At 49.6% G+C, this 23,532-nt stretch overlaps 4 protein-coding genes across 4 annotated transcripts; 1 reads left to right on the plus strand and 3 right to left on the minus strand.

Annotated features, from left to right (window-relative positions):
- Positions 1 to 2: 2 nt before the first annotated feature.
- On the minus strand, positions 3 to 3,345 carry TGME49_258900 (hypothetical protein; the record flags this gene model as incomplete). Its single annotated transcript, XM_018781197.1, has 4 exons — positions 3 to 335; positions 1,148 to 2,136; positions 2,407 to 2,900; positions 3,221 to 3,345. The coding sequence occupies 4 exons, from the start codon at positions 3,343 to 3,345 to the stop codon at positions 210 to 212; spliced, it is 1,734 nt and encodes a 577-aa protein (XP_018637032.1). The 3' UTR covers positions 3 to 209.
- A 1,747-nt stretch (positions 3,346 to 5,092) lies between these two features.
- Positions 5,093 to 5,876, minus strand: TGME49_258890 (hypothetical protein; the record flags this gene model as incomplete). The annotated part of the gene is made up of 1 exon (XM_002365062.2): positions 5,093 to 5,876. Exon 1 carries the CDS (start codon positions 5,654 to 5,656, stop codon positions 5,093 to 5,095), a length of 564 nt encoding a protein of 187 aa, XP_002365103.1. The 5' UTR covers positions 5,657 to 5,876.
- Positions 5,877 to 8,553: 2,677 nt separating this feature from the next.
- Positions 8,554 to 11,632, plus strand: TGME49_258880 (axonemal dynein light chain p33, putative; the record flags this gene model as incomplete). The annotated part of the gene is made up of 8 exons (XM_002365061.2): positions 8,554 to 8,661; positions 9,187 to 9,426; positions 9,566 to 9,701; positions 10,038 to 10,095; positions 10,374 to 10,494; positions 10,634 to 10,713; positions 11,094 to 11,142; positions 11,519 to 11,632. 8 exons carry the CDS (start codon positions 8,554 to 8,556, stop codon positions 11,630 to 11,632), a joined length of 906 nt encoding a protein of 301 aa, XP_002365102.2.
- Positions 11,633 to 15,024: 3,392 nt separating this feature from the next.
- TGME49_258870 (hypothetical protein) lies at positions 15,025 to 20,496 on the minus strand (the record flags this gene model as incomplete). The annotated part of the gene is made up of 4 exons (XM_018781196.1): positions 15,025 to 16,445; positions 16,867 to 17,181; positions 18,154 to 18,411; positions 18,951 to 20,496. The coding sequence occupies 4 exons, from the start codon at positions 20,494 to 20,496 to the stop codon at positions 15,814 to 15,816; spliced, it is 2,751 nt and encodes a 916-aa protein (XP_018637031.1). The 3' UTR covers positions 15,025 to 15,813.
- Between the last annotated feature and the right edge of the window lie 3,036 nt (positions 20,497 to 23,532).

The raw sequence follows: 23,532 nt of genomic DNA on the forward strand, positions 1-23,532 counted from the left end.
AACTCCTTCCATACCCCTTGGCTCTTATCCTGTATCTGTCGAGTTCAAAAGGGATCAAAACAATATAAAATGGTGGAGCGAAGACGGTGGGCTACTGACGTGTTCCCGGAATTGCCCTGGAGTCAGTATCCTTTCTCCAAAATCAACTCCATACAGGAAGGGACTGCACGAGCACCTGTCCAACTCCACGCTGCATGAGTCTCTCTTCGTTACAGAGGTGCCCCCAGCGTCGCAGCCATAAGCGCCGCCCACCCTGCAAGATGCCAAGATTTAATCTTCTTGCATTGCGACAGGAATCGCTGAAGGACTGGATATGATACAGGAATATCTGGCAACTGCACACAAAAAGGCACACGGGAAATGTCCTAGAGATAATCCCAAAACAAACGAGAAATCGAAGCCGATCTCTTCGTTTGCCCTAGTCTTCTGAGTCACGTAGTCCTACACGCAGTGTATGGGTCGGGCACTATACATGGCTTTTCGGGTTAATGTCAGAGTGAGTCCACCCCGGACGCCACGTTCACCTAAGCCTCAGCCGTTCCACAGGAATTGCGTTACTAACAACTATATTCAAATGTGCTGCCTAATTATCGCGAAAAAAACACTAGGAGTATGTCAGTATTACAAATAGTAATCACCGCGAGGACTACTGTTTTGACTTGAGCTGGAAACACACGGAAGCTTGCCTACGGTGCATGCGCTGGAGATTAAAAATCCTTGACGGATTCCCACTGTTACGCTTAAACCTGTGCATGGGATATTCGTGTTTCTTTCCCACTACGGAGCCAAAACTGATTCGGCTTTTCAACTCAGCCCAAATTTCGTTCGATGCGAAAAAATGAAGCAAGTCTACGCAATACACTCTCAAGTCTTCAGGTGTACTGAGGCCCTGCACCCTAAATTTACATGCGATTACACTATCTCACCAAATCTGCTGCAGCACTCCGTAAGACGGCAAAGATGGGCTATCGCAGACACACACACTTGCACGTGTTTTTCCAAATCCATATTCCCCACTGAGACCTCCGGACACGAGAGATAATTTTGACTTTTTAAGAACAGCTCCAGCGCAAGTCCAAGCCTCTAACACACATTTCACCGGCAACGATACGGAACGTCACAAACCTCCAGGCACTCCTTGACCTACCCATAGCGATTCAAGACTTTCAGCGTGGCAGGAAGTGAGTAGTTCCATGACGTCGTCTCCGTCTTCAGGAAGCCCTCTAGCAGGTCTTGTTCGCCACTCTGCAGCCCCATTTGAAGTGTCGTCCTCGGGCGGCAAAGTGTTCGCGACCCGCTCTATCAATGTATTCCACGCACTTGCACTCTCTAATTGAGAGTCTTCCTCCCTCTCTGCTTGCGCTGTATCCTCCCATGGCGACCTTCCCTCGAAAAGACACTCAGGTGCCGGTACGCAAGCCAGCGAGACACAGACAGTTTGGAGTTGGTTTGGCGGCAAGGCCTGGAAAAAACTTCGAAGCGCTCTCAAGCGCTCCAGATCTGAGGGCAGCTCTCGGTTTCGATGTCCTTGCTCACGCCGTTCAACAGAAGAATAATTGATGACTTGTGTCACGCTTAGATGCCGCAGTCGTGGCAGACGTCCCCTGAGTCCACGAATCAAAGTGATGGGCAGCGGAGCCTCCACCACCAGACATTCAAGGAAAGGCAATGACGCGAACTGGCACGGCGGGTCACTGGAAGCTGTTGATTCCGCCCTTTCGACAGGAGAATCTTCAGCCGAAGACGCAAGTGTCGATACTTCTTCCAGGAAGGGATTCACTGGAAGTTCTCGCCAAGAACGAGGCCCAAGGCAGTCGAGAAAAGAAGGCAAAGAACCCGGAAGGACTCCCTCCACATTTGGTCCTGAGGCCAGAGACGGAGAATCATCTGCTTCGCTCCGGAAAGACGGAGACTCAGAGGCCTTGGAATTTGATAAGAAATCGCACGCAGAGTTAAGTGCAGCAACGGATCTGGATTGTGAAGACTGAAACGGAAACGAATCACGAAGAATTGGAGATGAAGCGGTGTCTGTGCTAGGAGCCGACGGAGCACAACAACGGATCCGTTGCCGGCCTTGGAGACTGTTGCTGACCGGGAAGAAAGACGGAATAGTCGACAAAAGTCGAACAGGGGTATCTGCAAGGCAGACGGCATACATGCAAACAGCGCGTACGCCTCCCATTTGTCCGTAGGTGCACGTGTTTCTTCAACCGCTTGCCGTCTACTACAGCCGCCACATTGGAGTAGTGGAATCTTTATCTTTTGATCTGTGGCAGTAATTTTACTGAAACACAAAGTCGAACTAGCGCCTCAACGATATCCTCATTTTTCGTTCTGTATTACTGCCTTTTGACAACAAAGAAACGGACGACAAAACGAAAAGCTCACACTGTTTCTACTTCTCACCTATCCAAAAGACTCCACATCCCCTTTGTCCGACGCCGCGGTACACGTCAAGTCGTCTCAGTGCAGGCATCAACAAATCTGCGCTCCCTTCTGCCGTAGCGTCCTGGTCCATATCGTCAATTACAGCAGGAAGGTGTCTATGTCCGGCAGCACAGGGGTCATGGATTGTGTCCTTGCCGTCAGGAGCGACCTTTCCGTTCTCGTGTAGTTGTGGCCGCGAGGCAGAACAGACTCCTGACGATTGACGAGTAGGGAAGAGCAAAAGAGAGAGAAGCGCTGCCGTCTCCTCACTCGAATACACAGACAACTGCAGCGTCTGAACCCATCGAAAAGGCGTAGGGTTATCTTTAAAGTTTAGGCGACAGAGGGATACCCGTCCGGCAACCTTCTGCCTCCTGTGTGAGGGACGGGGGTTGGAGGCCTGCGTCGCAGAATGAACCAGGTTCGTGAACGCTTTGGTCGCGTCGGCGAAAGTTAAGTCAAGGTCACTCCAGCTGTACATACAGAGGGAGTTAACACATGCGCATCAGACTGTGGTGAGCTGACCGAACTCGGGTGTGAGTCAAGCGAAATTATCTGCAACATGTAAGCTCGTGGAACGAAACGGACGCTACTTTATAGAAGGAATGCATGCTCCGATGGACATCCACTGTTAGCTGCAAGGCTTGATGTATAATTTTTGACGGGTCGCGGCATTCGACACGAGCCGGAACCGTGGCTAAAAGTCGTGCCTCATACAAACCCAGGAACCACGAGATGCACTACTGTGAAAGGTACACTATGTTGAAGGTCTCCGTTCAATAAACCGGCTTACCAGGGGCTTGTTTCAGCTGCCTCTCGCCAAGACACACACACAGCTGCTAGTTGACGTCTCTCTCGCCACGCTAGGCATGAGAGGATCCGACCAACGATATCTGGATGCTGGAGAAGATCGCACATTTTTTCGGTTTCCTCTGCTTTGTTGACTCGATTTTTGTGAAGAAGGTGTCGTTGGCAGCCAGGATCGGTGAAGGGATGTTTGCCGAGATCTCGTTCACATGAAACCAACGAGGCTTCGTCTTGATGAGAGGAAGGGGGCCATGGGCTACGTGTCGAGAACGCTGAAGTTGGGTTGTGGACGGCGGGCGATTTTTAGACAGAAAAAAGGCGTACAATGTCTTGCCGGGAAGAATGTGCAGAAAAGCAGGGACTTCGAAAGTTTGAAAATGTGAGCCTTAAATTGAAAGGCAGGCAGAGTTGAATAAATGCTTGCGACGGACTTTGACCTCATACCGAGCGAGTCAGCTCGACGGTTCCCCTCTTGTGGTGAATGAGAACGGTCGGGAGATGCCCGGAGGCAGCTCACGGTAGTTATTGCACCCGTGCGTCTTGCTTTTACTGTGCTAGAGAGCTGTTTTTTGCATGGATAAATGAGTCTAAGTACCATGCGGAAATAAAAAAAAGCTGAGAGCGTTGCTGAATCGGTTGTTGTTGCATCTATATTGTCTTTGTCCCCGCCCTTCAGACTGCGAACTAACTGAGAGGCTTAGACAAACGGCTAGTTAGCCTGGTGGGTGAGTGCCTACGAGAGAGAAAAAAAAACAGGATTGTTGACTTCTTCGCGTCAGTCCCGTATCCAGCCATGGAAGGGGGGCGTTTCGGACGCTACAATGTCAGCATATTTCTCTCTCGTGTTCAAGACGAGTCACCTGGACAAATGGGTCACCCCGCTGATTTATGGTCGGTCGAGTCATTGCCGCGGGGCGACTACAGGAATTTCCTTGTTCAAACAAGTCTGTGATACAGCGAGTCTCTCAAGTGAAAAACAGGACGTTTCGGAGTGTACACACCTGACTACCAGAAGTGAGGACGACGGAATAGTGGTGCATGTTTATGGTGCTATCTCAGTCGACTGCATCTAGAGTGCAGAACAACTAGAGAAATCCAAATCAGCGTATCATAGGAAGGATGCGAAAACAAAGGCTTCTGACCAACCATACGAGACGGTTTGCATGTTGCGAAGGCGGTCCACTCGGCGGTTTGATGGCTTGCCTGTTTTCAAGCACAGGACCTCCTCTTGGATAATGAGCAAAATAACGGCTGGTTAAGTTCTCTACCCGACGGACATTCGTAGTCGCATACACGCAGATACACAGAAGTTTAAATAGCTAAAAACCTGTTTTAAGCGAACAGACAGCTATGGCAGGATTACCTTTCGGTCAAAGTGTGAAGCTGGTGTTGCAGTTGTCCCCTAGCGGGACCAAAAACAGCTTCTTGTCCAAATCCGCCTGAGATCCGCTAACGTGGCGTTCTGTCTAATATTGCTCGTGGTCATTTTTTCCAATCACAGTCAGAATGTCCCCAATGTCGGCAAGGAGATGGGTCAAGCAAACTTCACGCGTCGCTGTCTGCTGGTTTTGCTAAGGGATATTTTGCGGCACACACGCAAGTCTCCATTTGCTCAAGCTCAGGCCCTCTAGCAACCAAACTACAACTGGTTCGTTCGTGGGTGCCTTCCGTAGCACAGTGGCTTGGTTCGTCACGGAAATCGAGCACGCAGCAGACAAGTGAAGTGTAAAGACCCAGCAGCTGTACAGAATCACTGCGCGTATTACTGCGGCGCACACGCCTCGAAATGATACCCGTAAGCACACATAGGTCGATATGCACTTATAAAGGCCACGTGAAGCCACGGTCATTGTGTGTTCTAAGGGAGGACACCAGCGTTCGGCTCCGCGTCTGTTACATCGATAACGTGTTCACTGTCGTCAACGGCAAAGGCGACGATCCTGTAAGCGTCAGCTTCTTGCTTCTCAGCAGCTTCGGGTCGCAGCACATTAATCAAGGAAGCGTTTTGGGAAGTAGCTTCGGAAGCGGCCCCTTGGGGAGGGGAGGCAGGCGCAGACGTGTCCACGAGAATGCTATCCCCACCGGAAATAATTGAACCCCCCAGCATCTCAGAGCTTCCAGTGCCGCTCGAGTTTGAGTTTGAGGGGGCATCCGTGAATGCGGGGATGACTGCATAAGGCGGCTGGGGGTCCGCTGTAGAAATCGCCGGTGTGCTGTCCCGATTTACCGATGCCCTTGTCACGGATTCGGTGTTCATTCCTCGTAGTCGAGAGAGTAACGGAGCCTGTCGAGTCACGCCATCATCTCTGGTGAAGTAGTGCTCATGAATTGCGTAAACGAAGAAACCAATCGCGAAGCCACCAAGGAGAAGCATCGCAAGCCTCGCCCAAGTAGGCTGCTTGCTCCGCTGCTCCTCTGCCATTCCGGGTTCGTATCCAACAAAAACACTAGCGGTGAAAATATATCGGGGGGGTCCGTAGCACTCATGAACGGATCTTTGTTGAAATACAGGAGGAGACCAGCGCACAAAATCCACGTAGTCGTAAATTCGACCAATAGACGCACATCTAGGGGCTCAGTTTTTGTCACTGGCTAGACCCAAAGTGTAGCTGATGGATCGTTGGTCAGAAGAAGAGGAGAGTGGAAATGAGGAATGTCGTCAGAAGCGACCCAACCCTATAGATCTCTGCTCGCTAACCCGGGCGACCTGCTCTAACGTTTGGCAGTGCGTGCTCGTAGTCCGAACAGCCAGCAACGTCCGAGCACACGGCACGCATGGTTCATTCACTGCCAGAAAGGGGAATGCCTTTACAGAGTAGCAGGCGGTGGGTTTACAATTGTATATTATTCCAAGAATAAGTCTTCGGTTCTGGTTAGGTCATGCGAGGTGCAAGCGGTTGGCTCGAGTTGACCACATGGTCGCGGCCCTTTTGTGAAAGACCCCAGCTACAACTCGAGGCAGAACTTTTCAAAACTGGAGACATCAAACGACTCCGGGTATGTCCGCAGGAAAGATCTTTACTTCCCTGCTGCTCTCGTAACTACCGCTGTCTCTCCCTCGTCCATCAACACGCGTAAGATCCAAGTGCGTATGTCACATCTGTGTCCAGAAGCAACATCACTAAAATGTGGCACGGCTCCGGTACGCAGAGACATTCGAGAGCTTCTTCCTATGTAGCATGCTGTATTGGCGGTATGCATAAGCCAGATACGTCCAGAGAGAATTGGTTACCAGACTACCTCCTTCAAACACCACGCACAATGGAGATGGTGATAGGATATTAATACCCATGAGGATCCATTTGGCACCCAAATGCGGTGGACGCATTTTTTCAGACCCTTCATAGTTCGCATCCAACACATCGAGACGTAAATCGGCTCACACTGTGGGATGCTCGGAGTTGCGACGTTGTTATGCAGACAAGACAGTCAGTTGCTTCTTTTGGACTACAAAACAAGCTATGTTTTCGGCGTTTCGCCGTTGAACACATTTTTGTGTGACGCGGTCTAACAAAGAACGCGTTGACCTGTTTCGGGTGACTGTCGATGATCAACCACGAATAGCGCGCATATTCAATCGCGAATGCCATTTGTATAGACCTTAGACTGCGAGCGAACCCAAGGTTCATTTGTCGTGGTGTTCTGAGACCGCGCATTCTGCACTGAAAATCACTCGAACACCAGTATTTGCTGTCCAGGTCCATCCCACGAACAGCACACGAGACATTAGAGGAGGGTATCGACAACAATGCCGACGGGCACCTATACAATCTGTCCATTGTAAGACCGAAACTACACGAGCATCTATCTTTCCGTTAATTGTTGCTGTGGATCACCTGACAGTGCCTTACGAGATTCAGACATTATCCGATGACCTACCTAGTGGCCATTATGTTAATATGTTTATCCGACCTCCGATTACTCTATCCGTCCATATTTCCTTGGAGTCATCTGCACATCCGATCAAGCCGCCACTGTGCAAACATAAAGGGGTTTATGCGCGTTCTTGTGAGTTAGTTTAGCACTTCCCGTGGTTACGTGTGCCGGCTTCAACTGATCTCATTCTAGATAATTCACACAACCTGTGGTTTAGTTCACGCGGGCATTTTTCTTTGTGTAATCGCCTCACAGCAGGGTTCTTTTCGCTCGGACTACTGCATGTTAGCGACCCAGCGGTATCGGCGGCTCTGTCGGCACTGGAACGCTGTAACTTTTTTCCAGTCTGAACGCACCAAAACTGCTCTGGTAGAGGAACGGGAAAAAGCAATTAATGGTCCCTCCAGTGAATGAAATCTGGTATCGCGGTTAGTGCGAGTCATCTGCATGCAACAACATGCAGTTAGTCGGTTTGTGCAGTCCTTGCGGTGTTTGCATGACTATCGCAGGCGAACCACCCTGCAGCTGGTTTTCGCCTCTGTGACTGTGACGTTCGCGTCTCCGTTTTTCAGAAGAGCCAAAAAGCAACAGCGATCAATCACCGCAGTGTACGATGGAACTAAATCATATAAGTATTCCCTTTCGTCCGATGGTAACACTTTCGGAAGGTGTTCGGAAACAAAACGAAATAATGGAAGCTACCGGCCGGCCCCTGGGACCGCATGTCGTTTTGCACTCGCAAAGAAACCACAGAAATTACAATGTGTCTTTCCAAACAACTGTCGTGTTAGCATAGACACATCCACCAGGGCTGACCTGCAAAGACTTACCACACTGAAGGTGTAACTTTACGGTTCCCCTTTCAGCATCTGAAGCAGATTACATTACGAGCGTTGAGTGGGAAGAATGTATTCAGCGTATCCTCTGCAGTATCTATTTGGCTACGATGTGTAACCGGACGTCGATAACAATTTCTCATCAAGTGGCCGTTTTCATCCGGGTCGAGATTGCTATTTCATCGTGTCACTGAACGATTGAGTGGGGCGCCTTCAGACGACAAAACAAATACGCAGCATTTCATCTGCTACTTTGACGTGCCTTTAACTCTTAGATACCTTCTCCCGACATCCCCCCCTGCAACCCACTGCTTTTCCTTGGTCCGATCGCTTCTCAACAATTCCATCCCAGGCAACCCATCACCAGGACAAAGAGGCTGTTTTTTTATTTGCCTGCGCGCGCTTGGTTGTTCTAAAGGCAGACTCTTGGGAAGGAATGCCCGTCCAGGAAAGGCCCGACGCGAACCTGTGTGCAGGAATTCTGCGTCTCTGCTCTCGTGTCTCGGGTTTTACCAGATGCCGGTGAATTATACGCGAAAGCTAAACGTTCTACTCCAGACGTTTCTGCAGCAACCATCCACGGATAGAAAACGAACAGCATTTTTCGATGTTTCCACTTCTGTCTCCGGATTCAGCCTCTGAAACATGTCAGCCTAAACGCTCAACGGAGGCTGCTTCCACCATGATCTACGATTCACCTCCTCGACCAACACTGGTAAGCGGTTCATTTTCTGGTAGAGAAGATAGGTGGTTTGACAACATTAATATTCCCGCTGTGGATCCCCAGGTCGAGACTGAACCAGCATCTGCCAGTTACTGAAGGTTTCATCAAGATCAATGCAAAACCACGTCGTGCCAAAATCATGGCGCCATTCTGCATCGCTGTCGCATCACGAGCTTTCGCATCCACCCACAGGGTTTCATTCTTTGCCAAGCCCGCACCGTCTGTGGCAGCTAGCTGCCGTCCCCCTAAATCTCTTCTGCTGAAAGCGTAGATCCCCGTCGACGGTTTTGCGATAGAGACTTACACAGATGCAGGCCGAGTGAGCCGCGGTTGCTTGTATTAACAAAATGTTTTCATCGATGCCGTACTACTCCACAGAACCGCATGCAAAAGGGACTCCTATCGGTGCTAAAACCGTACGGGGTCGCCCATGAGAAGACCAAGTGGACTACCTAACTGTACAGGCTCGGCTCATATAATTCGCCCTCCGGAACCGTCTTCATGCTTCCTTGACAGGTCCGATACTGCCAACCGGAGGCCTCACCTGCTCCACCGGCCGTAAAACCGCAGCCATGGCGCAACACGAATTCTACGACTTACCTTGACGTGGGTGATGGCTCAAACGGCAGCTCTGTAGCCCGACAGCTCGAAAAGACTTTCAACGAGTCTCCACAAGGAGGGCCGTCTGTCGAAGTCGTACTTAACAAATTGTTTCCGCCACTTCAGTGGGTTGATGGCGACACACTCTTTACTCAGGTGAGCAGCAGGGAAAGCAGAAGACGTGGAGAGACTACAGCTCCCGCACTAAAAACCGAGTCTGCACTCATCAGTAAGGAACACAGGGATGCTCTTGGGGATTTCGGCGTGCGGTTGTGGTATGTGTGGATGGTGGCAGTACATCAGTACCGCCCCTGCAGATCGACTGGACGTTTTGAAGACGCAAGAGGACCTGGATGAGGAACTCATTCGTCGACATGCAAGTGAAACGGGGATTTGCCCCATACGATACGAACTTCTCCTTCAGTGCTTCGGTAAACCTGACCGAAAAATCGTATTCCCCTCATCCGAGACGCACGGCTGGGAGCAACGCTGAGCAAGAACAATAAGCTATGCCTCGCAACAACGTTAACGTTCAGTTGTTTATCATTCTTTGCAGCTGTTGGTAGGCTTATTATTCCGTTGGGGAAGCAAGATTCATCATAAAAAAAACGTGGGACCACGAAGCCCCTTTGGACTCTTATAGGGACACTCTCTTCTTGTGGAACACTTGTCGCTGACTGCATCGAGCGTTTGAACATCGCAACAAAATCCGCTACACTTGGCGTGGAATGAAAGCCCGACGACAAGACTTTTTCCTGGTTTTACAGATGAATTGATACGTCATGTCGCCATTCAAGGCCCCGAAAGGGCTTTGCTGTTGCTTCGGTGAGGATTTCACACCCATTATCTGTCCGAGCATGTAGGATCAATGTTCTGGTCCCCTGTATGGAAACACAGAAGCCTAGATAGGACAAACGTCCTCTTCCAGATACAGTAGCGAAGCTCAGACCCTTTCGAGGAGATGCCCAGAAGTGTCGGCTAGCACTTTCCTAGGAGTGGGGAAGACTGAAACATTTACTATATACATCGATTTTCTTGTTAAACTGCATTCTTAATTGAATTCGTTTTGTTCTTGGTGCTGCGCCGTTTGCGTTGGCCGGTAGACTCAAGGAGGAAGCGCGTGTGACAATAGCAGCTTACGAAGCGCTTTCGGAGGCATGTGTCAACTTCTCGTCCCGCAAGCAACTCCAGAGCGAAATCGCTGTAGGAGACCGCGAACAACGAGTAAGGGATGGTAGAACTGAGCAGGCAACGTGTGACAGCATGGCATCATACGCGCAGTGTCTTCGACTTACGGAACGCACCCATCTTGCGACGAAACTTGAAAGGCGCTCTTCATTTCTCTCTCTGGCTGCTTCGGCAGATCGCCGTTCTTGAAGAGGAGAATTCGCGTCTACGGGCCAAGGTTGCCAGTCTCAAGCGGCAAGCAGAGGCTGTCGAAGCGTGAGTTCCGCAATGTCTCCTGTTTGTCATTTGCCGATACCAGGCAGAGGAATTTTATGGAGCATGTGACCTTTCGATTAAATGTCAAAGCATGTTTACATTCGAATGGAGGCAGAAACGTGTGTTGTATTATCTGGGGTTGCTCTAACACCTCTAGAACACTCAGATTTTTGTGAGAATCAAGTCCAGCAGCTGATGCTAGTGCGCGCGCGGACTCCATCCGAGGTGACGAGACGTAACACGACTGAGTGTTTTGTAAATATGTCGGCATGCAGGTCAACGTGTATCGTTTTGGTGCATGCATACTTGTGTAAGTCGATGGACATCAGGATACTCTTTATGCGTACGTGTACCTAGTCACTGCATTTGATTTGATACAGAAGAGAAGCAACAAGATTACAGGTCCTACGAGCCAAACATCAGGCTGAGGTGAGCATGCGACGCCTCATCGCTGCAGTTCACCGGCTGGCAGTGTCGGTTGCAGCAGGCGAAATCGTGTAACACTTCGTTTTTAGAAAGTCTCGCAAACTTTTCGATCGGAAACGAACAGGTAATGATCCCTGCGTGCCTGCATTCGAATTCCCTTTATTCTGCCGTTTAGTCCCCAATGTACCGAATGTGGCCGACTGACTGCCGAAGGAAAATTTTCTGTTCACTCGTCCTTTTCATTTACGTGTTGTGTGCTCCTACTCTTTTTCCCCTGGATCCTGCGTAATCCGTCTCTTCAACGCCGATGTTGCTTATCGCAGTTTGCTCCACAACGTGTTGCTGTTGCCTCCCGCTGGTTTGTGGCCCGATACTGCAGATTGAATTCCTCAATCAACAACTGGCATTTCAAGAAAACATCTTGCTGAACACACAGAACAGTAACGGGAAAACGACCGCCGACCAGCAGCAGCAACAAAAGAAGAGGATTTGAGAGACACTGAGCAAACGTTGCAGAGCTATTCACTCGTGCATAGTCTGGTTTCTTTCAAACGTGTGATGAGGCGCGTGTTTTATGGAGAGTTGTACTACTATTGGGCATATCGTGCCGTCGCCTCTGCTTCTACCATTCTAAGCACGCTACGGGCTAATCGTGGAGACCTCCGGAAAACGTGCGACTATTTGATAATCCAAGCAAAGATCCAAGCAAAGGCGAAATCCCTCTTGAACACACCGCTGGTTGGCTTACAGTTATTCTTTTTTCACGGACGTCACACGGCGCTCCAGAAACACCTGCCCCTTGTGTTCTGTCGAGTCCGGACTGAGACGCAGTTCGTTCAAGCAGTGCGTGAGCACGTAAGCGTCACAATCCGTTTTGTCAGTTAACAGGGTTGGGCTTTCAGTGCCACGGGAAAAAAAGAGGACATTCGGTTCTCCTGGGGCATCCCTGTCGCAAATCGTAGTGTTCATAGCATAATGAGAGTGAGAAGAGTCGTCTGCGCAGTGGTGAAGTGAGTTCACCCAAGGGAACACGCTATTACAAGGTCACGAACCCTCGCCAGCTCATGCCCTCATATAAATTTCTTGGTGCTCCTCCGTTTCTTACACTTCCGCTTGTAGTAGTCCCAAAAAATCCCACATTGCTTCTTGCTTAGACCTTGCTTGCCTATGATAGAGGCGTACTGTTGTTTTCGACGGGTCTGTTGCGGGTTGCACCATATCTCAACTCGTTCCTCAAGGAGCGTGTCGTGTGAGACTGATGGCGAAACTTTTGAATCTGCCAATTGCGTCGTAGCGTCATAACTCGTTTCCATGCCGGAGCCGTAAAGCTGACGCGCACTGTTCCGGCAAATGCCTGCTCCCCTCGGTGTTTCTGTCGGACCAGCTGGGTGTGTCCACAAAAGGTGAGCTACCCGTCGGCTCGAATCATGAAATCCTTCCCTCGACGGCGGCATCAGTGTGTGGAAACAATAGGGGCTCTGTCCCGCCGCTTCCTGCAATTTGCAGCCGACAGCCTGGAGCAGCAGTGCCCGTGAACAACGTTTTCGCTGAACGTACGGTTCTTGCTCCCCAAGAAGAAAGGGCTGTTCTAGGTTCTCGTGAACGGCTTCTTCCAGAATGTTGTGCCTACAAGCGAGGGCACACAAGTGCTCCTTGCTGCCTGTGGAGGCACATTTTGCGAAAGCTCGTAATCCTCCATTAGCACGAAGACCCGAATTTCTTTCGCTATCGAAAGAGCCACACGACTGTTGGAGTCCAGAAGTCAGCAGAGACGCAAACGGCCACGGTCCGGTCGTCGGCCCTTCAGGCAAATGTGTTACTGAGATGCCTTTCGGGATCACAGCACCAGCGAACTGTCGGATAGCGGATCCTAGCACTCCCTCCCGTATCATGACTGAGGGAAGTAGCGACATTTTCTAAAACGTGGCTGGCAAAAGTGGACACCTGAACACAGTAGTCAACGGTTTACAAGTACCTTTGGGTTCCTACAGCCCCCGCATTTACTACTCAATATCGCGTGGGGTAGGAAGCTGAACCTCTGGCATGGGACAACCGTCAAAAGGGGAGTAGAGTGTGACTGGTCCCAGCATCCCCCGACCCCCGGGGGTTTTCACGAGATTCTCCGACACATAAACACAACTACAATTGACAATCAAACCCGCATGACTGGAAATGAAACTGTCGTCCTGGACGAGCCGTCAGATCGGAATCGCCAAAAGGAAAAGAAGCCACCAGCAGGCCTGGTACGAGAAGAAAACTGCGTGGTCACCACAAGGCCGTCGCCACCGTTCTTCCACTAGAAGGAGAGAGCGGTGCTTTCTGTGTCTCCTCTTCGCACTCCTCGTGTTCATAGACACTAGCGAAACGGGAAAATTGCAAAAAATGGCGTAGAAACCACGGACGACGCCCCCGTGAGTGAATCGCCGCTCGTAAACACCGCAGTAGAGAGCTCTGCATGCGGTTGTTTGAATGCTTTGTGCCGAAACCTACTGCTGCAAGAGAATTGGCGAAGAGGAAACGGCCGCACGTGAAATGAAAAGAGAAGGAAAAACAAAGGGGCCAACCTACGACAATGAGAGGGACAGGAGTAAAAGTGTACCTTGTATGTTGCTCCAAGAAGTAAGAGTCGGCAACCTCGTGACAGGAAGTACGCTGTTTCGACAGGCATGTAAACGGGTGGACACATGGACCTCGCAGTTGCAGTGGGGTTGACTAGAAGGCGGGACTGTCGGCAGCTGTGCCACATGATTAACCAAGTGCTGGACTCTCCATTCTGCAGCACTCTAACAGGGTGAACTGAATCCAACAAAGGACAGGGGCATTCGAAATTGCGACAGTTCTGCATGCTGTGGCTACTCGAGTAGCTTTCACGCTCTTTTTTCCGTCGGAAATTGTCGAATTCTCCTATGGAAATCAAATTGGAAAACGGACGAGCAGAGGCACTCCCAACGCAGTTAGCCCGTCATGTTTTTTTTGGGTAGACTCCCTGCTTCTTTCACGAACCCGATATATTACCTTCTCAGCATTTTGATTATTTGTTCCTGAATAGGTGGGTCTACAAAATTTGTCACTAGGGTAGACTTTCTGTTCTTTTCACGAGCCTGAGATATTACTTCCTCAGCAGTGTGAATGCTTGCTCCTGAATACCTGTATCTACAAAAAATGTCACTACTGATAAAATCCAGTGGCGTACATCTCGGGATGACCGGAGTGAGCACTCGGTGCGCGCTAGCGGGAGACACCATGGTGCATTCTACCAGGTCCGTTCCGTGTGTAATTTCGCGACTGTGACCTTGCGTGAATTCAGTGAGTGGCCAAGAATACAGAAGAAGGAAATCGGCACGTAACGCTGCATGCATTCATAGCGCGGAAGTTTGCGGACCCCCAAACCTTCGTGCGATGCTCTTGCCTGCAGGACCAGAATCCTGACGAACCACCAAAGTAGCAAATTGTACTAGAGGCGTCGAGTACATCTGAACGGAGGATGAAGGAAAGGAATTCCGCTGGTGTTCAAGGTGACAGCCCCATTGTTGCGAATTGTGTGCGTGACTTGATCGCCTGTGCTTTAGTGACGGGAGGTCTATTGTTCCCCCTGTCGCGTCAAGTCATATCAACGAAGAATGAAGGCAACAAACATGAGGTAGTAGCAAAGAAACAACGTCTTTGCTCTATTTAGTAAGGTGTTGGTGGAGACTGCTCCGAGTTCTGTAGTACATGAAAGTCAAACAACTCGTACGCCTTCCTCGATATTTATAGACGCGCTGCAAGCACTCCTTCATCACCGGTTATCGTACAGCTGATATTGTGTGTCTTCGTTGTATCTAAAAGCGTCTACTACAGTCACACGCTCATTCTAAAGGATAACTTTTGCATCACACTGAATTTACGAGACGAAACATTATTCTTTGTCAAGGCTGTTAGTCGCTGGGGGTATTTTGCGCATTTAACTCTGCCATGAAGTTGAGCCATCTGTACAGGGAAGCAAGTTACTTGACAGCAGTTCCTCACCCTGCTCCGCTGCCGCACTCCGCCTCGGCAGGCGTTGTATTCCAGGTCCATGTGGCAAGAAAGAAAAAAGTGTGTGAGATTGGTCTAGAGCATGCAGTGGCCACAGGTACGTCGAGTGCACATCGATTGCCCTAAACATTCTTTGTCAAATGAGCATGCTGAGCCCCTCTTACTGCTGAAGAAGTGTTCCACTGTGACCATATGCAACAACGGAGTAATACAGAAAAAGCCAGCTCAGTCCATCCCAGCGGAGGCTCCTAACTCCAACAATTTCTGTTATTCACAGGTTGTATTCAGAACATACGGCTTCACTGCATACAACAAAGATTTCTGGAGCCTTAGCCCCGTCAAGGGCCCCGTCCGATTATCACCACCCTCAAAGTAAAACCCGTGACACCCCAGCTCAAGAGGCGCACCGCTCTCCACGACTCACTAGCTGCATACTGCCAGAAAAGGGCTAATGATCAGCCAAATAAAACGGATAATGAAATACTTGTTCTTGCGTCAAGGCCGACTCGACGAGCCTCCTCTGCTAGACACAATAGCACAAGCGATGATTAAATGAAGCTGACGTCTACAAACTGTTCGGAAACGTCACTCCCTCAAAACATGAAAGTGCACGAAACAGGTGGCAACGGGAAAACGTTTCAACTTCACCCAACTGCTTCACTGCACAACCAAGAAAACAATCATTCGTCTTGCCTTTCGCCTCCCATTCTTCTGGGAGAGTACGTTCGCGGCGTATTGCTTCACTTTCCTGCCACGGAGGTATAGTTTGCTGCGCCGGTATGCGTATGTGCCCGACCTCAACAAGCCATAGAGGGTGGCGATAACACCGGTAGCTGCCATCCCGTATCCACCAGCTCCCTTGTACAAAACTCCTTTTGCTGCCTCGCGTCTCCCGCTTGCCCAATCCATCCACCGAGACACTGTATCGGTGTCGCCTCGCACTGTTCTCAACGCATCGCGCAAATTTTCAGGATGCATCGCATCGAAGTAAGACAACAAATGTAACGCGGGCTGCGGTACAAGGAGTTCTTGGATCCCCCTATCCAGGAAAGCTTTCCAATATCCTCTTGCAGCATGCCTACGACCACGTAATGCTACCATAATCTTGTCGTAGTATTTGTGTTTCATTATTTGTGACGGACGCACTCGAAGGATTCCATGGGGTCTCTCCTTTCTGTGTCCAGCGTAAAGGAGGCCTGCGGAAGCAACTCCAAGCGCTAACACGAGATACTTTATTAGTCGCCACCGGCTACGTTTGGTGATAGCTGCTTTCGTTTCTTCGTATTCTCCTGTGACAACAAGGCAGAGGACACACCAGAAACTTGCACGCTTGCGGCAGGCATAAAAGCAATCTACACATTGGGCACCAACCTGCGCTGGTCGAAGGACCCGCATCACGAGGAGGAGACCCATCACCAGCTCAACGATATAACTACATATGCATACGTTTGAATACACGAATTCATGTAATTTTTGATCCGGTTGAAGTGACTCTCCACTGTCCGATGACTAATAGAACACCTGCGAAGCGATACCAAGCGCGCGTAAGATTCCTGTAGAGAGATCACCTAGCATTATTGCTGGCGAAAAATCTGCAATTCTGTCCTGTGGTGCAAAACCAGCATATGCTCTGCAGAAATCGGTATTTGTTGTGTCAAAACAGCGACAGGCAACGGCCACACTTACAGCAGCCACTCATTGCTTGCTTACTCATACGTCGCTCAAATTTCCTCCATCCTTTACAGTCCAGAGAAACTGGGCCATCATCAACTGTCCGTTCGATAATGCATTCATTGCTCGTTTTTAAAGCGCTCGTTACGAACAAGCTCTGGGTGATGGGTGGGCCTTCGATAGTGCCGAAGAAGAGGAAGCTAGGATCGTATCGGTTCACAGACTGATAGACAGAATACGCACGAGGATCCAGAATGAGTTTTGCCTCCAACACACTCTCATTACGCCTGCTGCCTCTGACGATGACAAATTGATCGACCGCAACCCGTTCTCGGAACGCCCCCGCACGGTACTCTGAGCAGTTAAGCGCAGAAAACAATGAACGAAGACAGCTTGACGAGGCCTTCTCAAACAGAATTATGAACCACAGTTTTACCAGCAACGCCAATAACGTGTGGCAGAAAACAATGAACGAAGACAGCTTGACGAGGCCTTCTCAAACAGAATTATGAACCACAGTTTTACCAGCAACGCCAATAAAGTGTGGCAGGGTAATGAACCTGTCAACCACATTCGAAAGTACAGCGGCGAGACCTCGCTATACCTCCCACTTTAAATACACAGCCTACTGACGTGACGCTGAAAAATCATCAGAGGACACCGAAACAACGGAGTATGATTGACTGGCTTCACTTATGTCTATCCGCTATCCCATTGCTGCAGCCCAACGTTGAGAAACGATTAGGGGAAAAACACCAGATCCTCTACATTGTGCCACACAAAAAGCGGTCTTGCATGCCCAAGGGTTGCCAACGGATATCTGCCGGGACATTCAGTAACGTTGTCGGTGGAGATCTAGGCAATATAGTGCCTTGCAAAAAAGTGACAAATGAGATTCTTTCACACGCCAGTGCTACCGTCACAATAAGGAAGGTACTGCTAGCAAGTCTGCACTGTGTGCTGTCCGAAAAAAGTCGTAACCCTGCAGAAGAAATCAGTCCCAGCCCTGAGGATTGGATTTGTGGTGAGCGGCAGTTCTATTCCAGTAGAATAACAGTTGGTAATCCTGCTGTTAGAGAGGGCAGGAATCGGAGTACTGTGCTCCACATTATATAAGGAGTTTTGACTACCTACTCAATCGTCTCCGCAATGCCTTACTAAAAGCACTTTTCACAACAAATCAACTACACTTATGCAACAGATAGACCCGGAAATTCTAGAAAAAATGGTAGTGTTCGTGCTGATACTTTCTTTTTACTTGCACTGTACTCCCACCCAATCCACAGAGCACGCCGCCACAATCTGCTGATCTTTAAGAGGTCTTACCTGCGTACTGACTGAACAGCCCTTGCCCCCTAGGGACAAAAACTGGCTTTTCTCCATTCTCCACGCAAAGAATGAAGCCAGTGACACCGGGAGTCAACTCTCTGAGACTGAGTCCTTTTACGATCAGCCAAGATGCCGGAACAGACACTACAGTGCCACGGGATATTGAGGTTGGATATTCCACATCGGCAAAATGGAGTAACTCCTCGCCTTCATCCACTTCTTTCTTGAGCAAACGTACAGGGAGATATCCTCCACCTGAACACAAACGAATGAAGTGTTAAAGGCAACGAAGACGGTCTGAACCACTATGAAACACTTCAGCCATGCCCATCTGATGAGGCATGCCTGTCGACTGCCACTTCTTCAACAAACGACCGCGTCAACTCCTCAACACGTCGCAGATTTCAAACAACCGAGAAAACTGAAGCGCACATAGTGTTGTTGTTTCTTCCTTTGAGTCTGCGTGTGTCCGTAGGTAAGGAGTATACTTTGCTCCGCATACAGTCGAATCGGGGAGTAACGTCGGCAGCGTTAACAAGTTGTTTATTCATTCACTAAATACCCTGTAAACTGCTTCACCTAGTTACGTGCGCCTTCGTCAGAGGACACACAACATTTGAACTTCCACAGCCAAATGCTGCAACACCACAACGATCAACACAGAGTCGGCCACTGAGTCAACAACCAGTACCTCTACCACGCAGACCGAAGCAAAGAACCTTCTACTACCTAAGATATGGGCTTACGAACCTACATGCAGTAGCAAGTCCGTGAAAAGTAACATCGCGTCTTACCAACAGTGCATCTGCCGCAGTCGATCGGCTCTTCCGACCACTCCCGCTTCACTGCAGCAACCATATCAGCAACTGGAACAACGAACCCACGCGATCTCAATTGGGATTCCCGTGCCGCCGCCTGCTGGCCGTCCAGCGGTTCCTCTGCCAAGGACCGAACTTTGGCAACATCCGGAAACACAGGAAAAACTGGTCCTCCGCCCCCCGCTGCGACATTCACTCCAGCATTCGCAAGTGCCGCCGCAGTGGTGATAACGACATCATAATCCACAACCGTGCGGAAGGGCCGTTGCAAAACGCTGCAACCGAAGCGTCGTGGGCTTTGATCAGATTTTGAGTTGCTGCCTTTCATTGCCTCAAGAGCCTCAATCAGTCTCAAGACACCGGCCAACTGCCCTTTTGTCTTCTCTTCTATTCGTGGCACTGTCATAGCCTTGACAAACTCCTGCACACCTCCTCCCCTAACAAATGCACCATCATCCATTCCTCGCAGAAGTCTTTGGGTGGTATGATTGATGTTGTCCATAGTTTCCTGGCTCGCACGGCTGTCTTTCGAATCGTCCTCGACCACCTCGGCTACAACGGTACGGCTGCCTTGCCTACCAAAGGCCTCGTACACTTGTTTATCACCTTTCGGGATATCCCCTTCGGTGGGCATGCCTACCGCATCCTCATCAACTGCTGTGGTGGTTGTACTGGTGTCCACGTCTCCAGCAGCCTTGTGGACGTCAGCATCTCCACTCGGGATATCCTGCACTGTGAAAGTCGGAAGAATGCGACTCGATTCTTCTTCCTCATCCGCTGCAGCTGTACGGCCGCCTACTTCCCCGTCACCTTCCTCGACGTGATTGTGTTGATCGTCGTTGAGAAACCGGTAGTCGTGACTGTCTTTTCCAGAGTCAGTATCTGCTAAATGCTCAGCAATCCATGTGATTCCATCGTGAGGGGTGTTGCCTCTTCTTTCAGAGCTGCCCGTTGTTACATTGAATGGCCTTTCATCTCCAGTGTGTGCTCGCACGCGCTCAATAGGGTAAGCCCGAACATATATGTCAACAGTGACGCTAATCACTAATACATCTAGAAAAAATAACAGAAGATAATGTCGGGAAGCTGTACTACTTCTCGATGTTGCAGGAAACGGGCACCCCAAAAAGCAACGGCACTTCGTTGGGATCCCACTTCTCCCAACGGCGCATTCCATCATGAACAATGAGAGGACAAAACGCATAACAATACAGATTGGTGTGGCAAGAAAACAACAACGCAATACGGACTCATCTGACGGAATAGTCCACGTGCATCGAGGCGGACACGGAACACACGCTACAATGCAGCACGAAGGTGCGTCTGTTAGGTCGCTGTGGTCACAACAAACCAGCTGCTCGATGATGAGGTACTCGTCCGCGTCGCAACCAAGAGTCACAAAAAACGGGGTGAATGACATAGTAAATCGATCAGCGGAGGGGAACAAAACTGAGTAACTGGTCGCTCTACGCGACGCGGACAATTCAATGAGACGCGTGTTAAACGCCGTGTATCTGCGCATTCCGTCGGTCTGGCCACCACACGCATTTGCACGCTGACACCAACCAACTTGTTTGATTGACAGGGTTAATACACTAATACACCTCGTGCACGAGAAAATTATGTTACGATCTATCGAAGCTCCCCTCTTTCAACATACTGTTGGACGCTGTTCTTGCCAGCCACTTAGACCGCTCGAGTGCATTCACAGTGCGGATTGGAAACGACAGTTATTGTAAATACACTTTGTGCAACTGACCGAACAACTTCGATGCAGTCTTTCGTTACTCAGTGAAAATCGTGGGAAGATATCCGGTTTTACAGCGACACTTGAAGTGAGGACACGGGCCTTTATAACAACGCTCGAAGGGACAACATAGGCTTTTACAGCAAATCTCGGAACGACGTCGACTTAAGCAACGCTCGAGAAGCTACGTATAATTTATACTGGTGAATGTGGCCTCTGATGAATGGAAAAAATCCATATTGACACCATTCAAATTTCATTCGCATCGCGAACTAGTATTTTGAACATTCTGGTGACAGGGCTGACCGTGTATGACACTACTCCGGCGAGTGGTCAACTTGGTGGGTTATCTTGGGCCTCTTGAGTGTATGTGCGGATTCAACGTACTTCTCGTGATGTGCAGAGACGAATGCAGCTGTACAGCAGCGCAGAGCTGCCGGGTCACCCACGACGTCCCTACTGGCAGCACCGCGTCTGTCTTTAGCAACCACACTCATTGTCTGTGCTTTTGCTACTGCCGAAGGCACTGCGTATGGGAATCTCTCCTTTCTTCATTCTTCCCTTAGCCCCTGCATTGAGGGATGACACAAGATACTCCTTTCTTTGACTGATCATACGCTTTCATTGTCTTGTCGATGTTCCTGTGTTTGAAAGGAGTATTCGCGTTTTGATAAAGTGTGGTTTATGAAGTCTTTCGCACTGCTGCAGTATGCATTACATCACTATAGTCTCGGCTGCGTCGTCATGAAGTGTACAGTAACAACTTCTACGCAACCTTAACGGCGAGCGCAAGGCTCGCGCCTGCGGTAGATAAAGGACAACTTCTTCAAGCCGTCGACATAAAATGCACACATCACCTGACTTGCTCGTATCGCCGGTTCTCCAGCGTTCAGTAGACAAATAAAAGCCGTACTCACTTCGGAGCCTTCCAAGAGTTAACCTTCGTTAACGGGATACATCGCGTATGGAGCAGAGACACACTCAGGTTCATCCCTTCACAAGTGCGCCTCTTCTACTCTTGAGCACTGCGAAGCAAACCTCCATCGTCTTTGTTGCTGGCGAAGTTGCGTCGTCGTCTTCTCAAAGGTCCAGTGTTATTTTTACGTGACAGACGCAAATGTTCGTGGTTGTGCATATCCAGTTCTAAGATGTGCACGTCAATATCAAATCCAAATTCTACTTTTTGACACCCTGCTAAGGGGCCAGTGAAACATGGTGATTCACGGGGAAGATTTAGGTACCACCAAAGGACCGATACCAACTGCGCTTACGACGCTGTTACAGGACAGCCGTCACGCGCAATATCAGATGGGGTGAGGAAGTGCGATCATGAAACATACTTCTCAAAAACGTTTAGCATATTAAACCTATTTGATGAGTATGAAAACATAAAAGAATAAAGTGCAATATGTTTACGCTTTACAATGGATACATTGCCATGTCAACTGGCAACAGACCATGGGGAGCGAAGGTACTCCCGTATGCGTCCCCGTGAAAATTGGTAAATCATCCACTGACTGTATTTATGAAATGAGCTCCTTAGAAAAATGGTTGTACCCGTGGTAGTACGTGTGCGTGGAAGGCAGCGGCTCGGCACTAGAGAAGCGACGGACGGGCGGCTGGAATAATTGTATTTGCTCTGCAGCGAGAAAAGCATACTTGGAAAAGTCAAAGAAAGAAGAATTGACAAACGTGTACAGGCCACCACCACGCGACTGACTGCAGTCTGTGACGTAATCACTTCGCCAACCCACTGGCTTTGCTGGTTCAGTTTGTTTCGATACTAAAGGCTTCTTAACATTTGCAACCGCTTATCTTTTTTTAAATAAAACTACCGCGTATTCTTCTGCATCATTAGAGCGCGCCACCACAGCTGAATCGACCTGAAATTCGTGTTGTGCTTGCAGCTGGCTCTCTTGGAAAAAATGTCGTCACGGAAAAAGATTAATGCTCACTCTTCTTTCAAACATGTGCTGCTGCTCCCCGAACTCATTTATGTTGCCACCTCCAGGGGAGGGGAGAGTCCGCTAGTTTCGTTTCACTCCTCTGACGCCTCATATCCTCTTCGTGAGACTGAGGCGTGTAAAAGTCTGCCTAGGTGTCTTTTATGTCAGCGGGAGCAACCGGAGGGTGACCTGAGCGAGATACTGGATTCCTTCCCGCTGCCTATCTCGTCGAGGAACATGTTCCGAGGTTACCTTTTGTTTTTGGTCGTTTGGTTTCTTCTGTGCGCTGGATTTCCCTTCTTGCCAGCTGTTTCCCCCGCCTCAGTACCGCTATTCGCATGGGAAGAAGGATCGCGGCATACCGCCCTGTTCGCGATGTTTCTCTCGCGCACCCGGGGGAAACCCGGTCAAATTTCAACGCTTGCGATCGCTCGACTTTCGAGTCGGTTTTTTCCCTTTTTTGCTTGATGCTTCACTGTCATGGCGACATTCGTACGGTGGAACTTCCGGCTGTTCTTGCTTTCCTGTGTCAGTGTTTCTGCCTCCTTGCTTTAAAAATCGAGCTGACCACTATACGCAACGCGACACTTCCCCGAGTCTTGTGCAGGTCACAAAAATCAACCCATGAATTGTTCTTTCACCTTCCTGGTTGCTGTTCGTACTGCATGGACAGCTTTTTCGAGAGGTCGTCTTTTCAATTTCCGATTCTTCCCCAGGTCAAACTCCCGTTCAGAAGATCGACTCCAGTGTACAGGCGGAGCCCCCTGCGCTCCCAACGCTTTTCGAAACTCAAAAGCCTCCGTCCACACCGTCAGCTTTTTTTGTTGCGCTGTGCATTGAAAGACAGAGTGTTCTTCAGTTCATT

This window comes from Toxoplasma gondii, chromosome VIIb (genome assembly GCF_000006565.2).
Source record: "Toxoplasma gondii ME49 chromosome VIIb, whole genome shotgun sequence".
In the NCBI taxonomy this organism is placed as follows: domain Eukaryota; phylum Apicomplexa; class Conoidasida; order Eucoccidiorida; family Sarcocystidae; genus Toxoplasma; species Toxoplasma gondii.